The following is a 7,239-nucleotide window of genomic DNA, read 5'->3' on the forward strand; positions in this document are numbered from 1 at the left end:
ACAATAACTATTTAAGTAGTTTTCCTACCTCTGTCCAGATCCCCAACTCTCACATGAACACAAGGAAATAAAAGACTCAAAGTACCAACGAGAGGAAATAAAGGCTAATGGATGGGGACGCTGCAATCCTGCCACTCTGGGAACATGCTGCTCTGTGATACCTTCCACCTCCACTCTCAGCATCCACTGCTGTGAGAAGACTTTCCCTAATACTGTGTGACAGACTATTAAAAGCTAAAAGCAGAGCTCATTCCACTACATAGACATGAAGCATCTTCACAGGCCTTCTTCTCTCTATGGTCAAACCTCTATGGAGGCAGGTCAGCCAAGGATTTGATTTCATTCTCCAAGGCACCCTCCTTTCCATCACTAAAGTGTCCAACGGCCTGAGGCTTCCTTGGCTGTTGTATTTGCTCACCACAACAGTGACGTCCACCCCTGGAGTCACCAAAACCTTTAGGAAGGGAATCTCATCTAGGTCACAGGAAGGCCCCAGGATTTCAGCCCTGGGGACAGACATAGTAAATGCTCTAACCAGCTGCCCTGGACACAGACAGTAACCGTCCCTCGCCTATGTAGTCTCCACTCAAGGGCTGGGTGAAGGTGAGGCACGAGCTGGAGAACGCAGATTCTGGTTAGGCAGCCTGGACTGCATCAGCATCACAGTGGGTCTGGCAGCATTCTCAAGGCAGCAGCACTGGTGTTTTGGGATGTATGTTAATTCCTCAGTTCTACTGACTTGCTAGTTAAAATGTAAAATGTTTAATAAGAATTTCTGGAACAGGTTACCAGTTTTTGAGGCCCCTTATCCTAATTCCCTTAGAAGCCTGAGGGCATCTTCCAGAGCCCCCAAGCTCACCACTGCCTCTTGTCACTCTTGGTAACTTCGTCAGCTTTGATGGCGTTTGAAAATAAAGAACACTACTGGGCTAGTTTGCCCAGACAAACCCTAGAAATTTCCATCACACCCACTCCGAGTTAGTGGAACTTTCAGACTGGCCAACAGCGAGTGCTCTGAAGCACCTGTGCCTATTTATTATAGGTGTTTCCATTCCAGGTGGTTTTCTAAAGTATGGGCCACCTGCATCAGGATCACCTGGGGTGGTTGTGAATCAGCAGCTCAGGGTGGGCCTGAGGAATCTCAGCGGCTAGCAAATACTACATATGTCTTAGGCATGCAAAGAAGTACTGTGGGCAGCCCAGGAGGGAGTGCAGGAGTGAGTGTCCTGTCTGATAACCGAGGCCTGATCAGTGATCATGTCTTTCACTGTGACGTCCTTGCCAGGAAATATTTTGATCCTTATCCAGAGTAAGTCATTATTAAGGCTTTCCCAGCAATAAAATTACTATTGGACTACATAGGTTACTATTTGAAATTTTTGATATGAATTTTTCACGTGTGAGCAGTGTTTTTGTTGGCACCATGTTTCTATTTGTCTATGCGTTTATTTGCACCTGCTGAATCAACTGTGTATCTCTTAATTCTTCCTCTTCACCGTCTGCCTAGTCTACCAAGTGTGGACCAACTGCAAATTAATCAGCTGTTAATACTGAACAAAAGGTATTACCTAAGCAATAATACAGAAACTTAAAAAAACTAACAGAATAAAGTTTGACTGGGCAAGGGATAATTTAGGCACTAAGGAAAATTAATTGTAAATAAATTTAAGGACTTGGGGCAATTATTCTTCAGAAGGTAGCTAGGTGGGCTGGGGAGGGGGTGGGCCACAGGCTGCAAGTGGAAATGGGCTATAACATTTTACTAATTTAAAAAAAATTCCACATCTTCCTTTCCTCTGTGCATTTCCCAATGCTCCAGTTTTGCTGGAGGTGGCCTTCTTTGGCAGCAAAGAAAATGTGAATTTAAAGCGTGAAACATGAGGTGCTATACAATGCTTATGTACCATTCAGGGAGAACACCAAGGCTAAAACAAACGAAGATTTTTTAAAGAATATCTTAATACTAACTAGATGGGCCACATGAAGCCTAAAAGGTCTCAGTGGGAAAACCCAAAATATAGTAAAGGCTGAACACTTGCACAGGGAGCCACAGCCAATGCGGTGAAATGAGATCACAGATGGCGACACTGAGCGGAAGGATGCAGTACCTCGGAGGCATGTTACTTTAACTGGATCCAGAGGGCGTCTTTCAGGACCCGTCTCTCCTGACTGCACTGACCTTTTCCTTTTCCCGAGGCCGCATGAGTACTTAAGCTCATCGGTTGTGAATACAAATCTGATGAGGTATCGAAGAAGTCGTCTCCCATCTTTCTTTGAAGAATTTACAGCCTCATCCCACTGTTTGCTCGTTATGTAGACAGGATAGTTGTTCAACAGCTGCTTGCTTCCCTGGAAAAGTGAAATATTTTCTCATTACCTACTTAGCCAGCCAGCCAGAAGCCCAGGCAATCTCCATTTCAAAGGCAAACATGCTTTTTAACCAAGTGGCTATGTTGACAATGAACCAGGTACTGAAGAGCACAAGTAATTGCTCACACTCAGAACGGGCACTTTTCAAATTACATTTGCATTTTCTATAACAAGAGCCAATGAGGTATAATGAACACCTTTGAAAGAGGAGCTATTTATAACTTGCATTTTAACAGGTAGGTTAAAATGTGTCAAGATCCAATGACAGGGAACACTATTTAAATATAACCCGTAAATTTCTGTTTCAATCTATTAAAATATGCAGAAATGACTTTGAAGAGTGTGATCAAATAGGCCTCTTCACCCTTTGGTTGGCAGTTAAGTACTTCGAGAAATGATGCTGGTCGCCTATTTTCATAAGGTATAAATTGTGTTTATGTACTTAACACCCGATAGCCATTGATTACATTACAGTGGAAACAACTTTAAAAAGTAAATTTAAAAAAGGGGGAGTTGTGGAACCTGCAAAAAGAAAAACAAAACCAAACAAAAACCAAACCACATTAATAACACAAACCAGGTTTCCTCAAATTATAGCTTTTGCAAATGCCACTATGTCAACTGAAAATTTTTCTTACTTTTCACCTTCATAATTTATGTCTGCTATAAAATTCTCTGGCTAAACAGGTGCAGTGGGACTAATTATGGGAATTTCTGTTACATTTATAAGCCATGTTTAGTCAACTGCACCTACACAACCATTACTTTAGTTCTAGTTGTCCATAAAATTCTACAGTCCAGAACAAATTAATTAACCCATGATCTCACTTTTAATGTACTCCTTCCTCAGTAATTAAGGTGTACAAAATAAAGAAAACACATTCAGTTTTACAACTCTACAAATATAGTACAGATTATAAATTTGGCACTGTTTGAGTCTGATAGGGTTTTATTTTTGAAATAAAACCCTGTTTAGTTAAATGCTGAGAACAGTAAATGGCACAGAAGCTAACAGGAAGGAGGCAGCTAGATTTGGCTATGAAACTGTCACCAAATTATATCCTGGAAGCTCATCACTTCAGCATTCACCCTTCCTTGAATTAGCAGTAGTGTAGCTCAGTTTCCTTTTTAAGAGAGGCACTTGAGTTGCATGGTTTGTGACTGAATTTAGAGTCAGCTTGGGTTTGAATTGAATCTTGGTTCCCGTAGCTGTTTGGCCAAGGAGGTTAAATGTTTTCCCAAAGTCTCACAAGTCAAAAGGCAAAGAGAATCCTGTCCCCAAATTCAAAGTTCATCCCTCAACCCAGAGTTGAGTCTATTTCAAGATGTGAAGTACTTGAGATAAGGGAACTGACAATCCAAGAAAGGAGCTTTCTCAAACCCTTAAAAATAATCTACTCAGCCAAAAGAGCTCTGCCGCTCTTCTAGAGTGTAGCTTCTCTCCATAAACTGTAGCTCACATAAATGGAGAAATACCATTTGGAGGTAATTTTCTTCAAAAAAAAAAAAAAAACAAAAGTAAAAGAAAAAGCGATTTACAGCCCAAAACAACCAGAATGCTCTCTGTGTTGCAAATGAGATTTATCATACATAGTTAATAAAAATAAAATGTGATAAATAATACTGAGAAAATATGACTGATATGACAATAAAAATAATATAGTAATAATAATGATGATGGGCAAAGTTTAAATAGTTCTATCCAGAGGAAATGTAGGTGTTTCCCTATTTTTATGTTTTATAGAATTCTGATTGCATGTTCTCTTTAGTTAGCCACCAAAAGGTTATTAAACTCTGACCTATAGTTGAGTCAACTTTGAAAAAACCAAGAACAGACTCATAACCAAATGCAAGATACAGGTGTACATTAACATGAATAATATGCTCTGTGAGAACAGAGGGGACATGGCAATCACAGAGAGCTTCTTGGAGGAAATGAGCTTTTCAGATGTCCTTTTGTGCATAACGGAAATGTCAAGTTAAGAAATTGTGGTGGACTCTATTCTAAGGTGCAATCAAAGGATTTTAAACACATGACAATTTATTTTGGATTTGAATTTTAGAAAAATAACTCTAGTGTGGAGAATGAAGACAGAACCTGCTGCAACGGTTCAGGTGAAAAGTGGTGAGAGTGAACTAGAGAGAAGACAGACTATCCAACATGGCTGTAAAATAAGTGGATGTTAGGAATGAGGAGGAAAGAGTCAGCAATGCGTCAGAAATTTCTGCCTGGTGTTCGTGCTGCCTTTACTGCAGGAAAACAGGAGTATGAATGGGTATTTGGAGGAGGTGTTGTGAGTTTGAGGGTGCATGGACATCCCACTGTTGGTCAGGCAGCTGGACACACACTGGTCTCGAGTTGAGCCCTGGGGACTAGTGGTCTAGGTCTAGATTTGGGGCTTGTTAACTGGCATGGAGTTGATGTTCAGAAACAGAACATAACTGACCAGAGAAAAGGTTGTTGAGAGCATGAGAAGGAGATGAAGGATAAAACTCTGGTGAACAGGGGATGGAAAACTTCTTAAAGCACGCTAAGAAAAGAACAGGGAACCAGGAGAGTTCTGACACCAAGGACAAGAGAAAGAGAGAACGAGGAGGAGGAGGGTGAGGTCCTGGGGATGACCACGGGTGGAGAAAGGGCCCCTGGGCTGGAGTTGGGAAAGCCACCAGGGTCTTCAAGCACAACAATCTGACAAGTAGTAGAGGTGGAGCTAGATTACAAATGACAACTAAGAGGGTAGAGATAATGAATATAGACCAATCTATCAAGTGTTTAATCACTAAAAAAATGAGGTCACCATTCAGCGAGTGCCTTCAATGACAGGCACTGGGGATGCTAATGGGAATGAGACCTGGGCCTAACCTTCAAGGAGTGAGATGTGTTGTGGTGTAGAATGAAAGTGCCGACAGGAGATGCTTTGGGTGATGGAAGGTGAAAAAAAACAACAACCAAAAAACCCCCAATAATTTAGAGAGGGAGGAAGGGAGAATCAAAAGGAGGCTTATTCTCAGGGTGAGAAGACTTGAGTGTTTGATGCTCAGGGAAATGACCCAATAGCAGGAGAGAAATCAGTGCACAAGACAAGGAAAAACTGATGGCACAAAGTCCAAGATGGGAGAGGACAGCGCTAGGTGAAAGAATGGATGTGGGTGAGCTGGCATCGGCGAGGGGGTTGGGAACCACTTGCCATGGGGGTGCAGGGTACGCACAAAGGCTGAAGTAAGTGTGGTGCAATTTGGTACAGGTGGGGGTTGGAGAAAAGGCCCAGACCTTGGAAATCCCTCCTTTAAATTACAGAGAAAGGAAGCAACTGCTGAACAAGTCTCAGGCCACGCTGAAGGTGAGAGAACTTCAATCTGCACTAGACCGACTCCACCTTTTTCATCCCGTCTTTTATGTGCAGGGAACTGGGAAGTCACGTGTTCTTGCCTTTCTTCAGCAGAGAGGCATGGGGTCAGGTGGGAACAGCAAGTGTGTAGCTGGATTTACTAACTGGTAAGCATGTGGGTAAAACTTTTAAGATGCTTTAATTAGACAAAGGAAATGCCAATGGGTATATGACTTCGAGATGACAGAGAGGGTCAACATTCTACCATTATTAGCATGAATAACTCGCCTCACTAAATGAAGGAAATTTAACTACTTAGAACATTATCTATTGTTATCAATCCTAGACATTTATAACTCCAGTAAGGTACAGTGCAGTCGTTTCTTCCACTGGATTTAGGTTCTAAAGTCCCTAAGATGAAAATAACACATACTCAAAACTGAGCCTTGAAAAAACCTGGAAAAACATACCGTGTTTTTAACAAGATATACAATTACCATCAAACCAGACCACTTTTTCTATGCTTTGGAAGAAACTGTGGTCTCTCCCATTGAGGCGCAGAGGAAGGAAATGCTCATGTTCAGGGGCCTTGACGTATGGAAAACACCTTTCGACACCCTTGAGAGTCTCAGCATGGGAGATGCCTCAGAGAAAGAGGCGTTCTTGACAGGCTCTCCCTGAGGGAAGGACGAGTTGCTGTCTCCCATTTCAATACCCCTCTGTGCCAAAAGAATTGTGGAAAAATTGCCCACACTATTTAAATGGCTATTTCTCTGTTATTCTTCTCAGTACAGAACTGAATCTTTGTGAGTTAAATACATGCACCATCTTTCGCCACAGTCTATATACCCATAGGTAGTAGATCCATAAATCTCAGAGTCTCAAAAATGTATTTTGCTAGCCAAGCTGTTCTGGTATATATGGGTAAGCCATCAAGATGCTTCATTTTAAGGAAATTCCAAATGGAACAACATTTATCTTTTAACTAGAGACCTACCTCAGTTGGCTGATCAGCTGGTTGTGGGATCATGAGTTGGTTGTGATGCTGTAGCACCGTCTTCAAGTAATCTAAAACAGTCTGGCAAGGTACTGGGTGAAAGAAATTGCAATGATTACACATTAGCTACCCTGCCACAAAAAATAAAAACTTTAAGGTCTAAAAAGATTTTTGGTGTAAACTTCTTAAAAAAAAAAAACAACTTATTTTCTAAAGGAAATGGAATCTTGCATTTGACATCCATAGTGATTTCAGTTTGTAAATACAGAACAGATGCTACGGTTTGGGGAGATCAGACTCAGCACAGTTCACTGAAAACTTTCAAGTCAAACTTACTCTAAGATGAATCTAGGTCAACAACAGTGACAATGAACAACTTAGAAACGTTTTGTCTTTCTTCTTTGACTCAAGTTATAACATTAGTACTCAACCAAATGAAGCTTTTTAAAATTAAAGGACTGAAAACTAATGTTTCACTAGTTTTTAATCAATAATACTCATTTTTAATGGCATATTTATGCCTAGTTTTTCAGTAAGCAGGAA

The 7,239-nt window shown here is 41.1% G+C and overlaps 1 protein-coding gene across 1 annotated transcript in view; it reads right to left on the reverse strand.

The window, feature by feature from the left end:
- Positions 1 to 7,239, reverse strand: part of BEND4 (BEN domain containing 4) — a 33,173-nt gene that overhangs the window by 7,827 nt on the left and 18,107 nt on the right. Inside the window, exons 4-5 of the mRNA XM_025040231.1 lie at positions 6,697 to 6,788; positions 2,109 to 2,349 (exon numbers count right to left, since the gene is read on the reverse strand). Coding sequence (XP_024895999.1) covers positions 2,109 to 2,349; positions 6,697 to 6,788 — 333 coding nt within the window. The remainder of the gene's footprint in view (positions 1 to 2,108; positions 2,350 to 6,696; positions 6,789 to 7,239) is intronic.

Source organism: Pteropus alecto, unplaced genomic scaffold (genome assembly GCF_000325575.1).
Source record: "Pteropus alecto unplaced genomic scaffold, ASM32557v1 scaffold57, whole genome shotgun sequence".
Taxonomy (NCBI): Eukaryota; Metazoa; Chordata; class Mammalia; order Chiroptera; family Pteropodidae; genus Pteropus; species Pteropus alecto.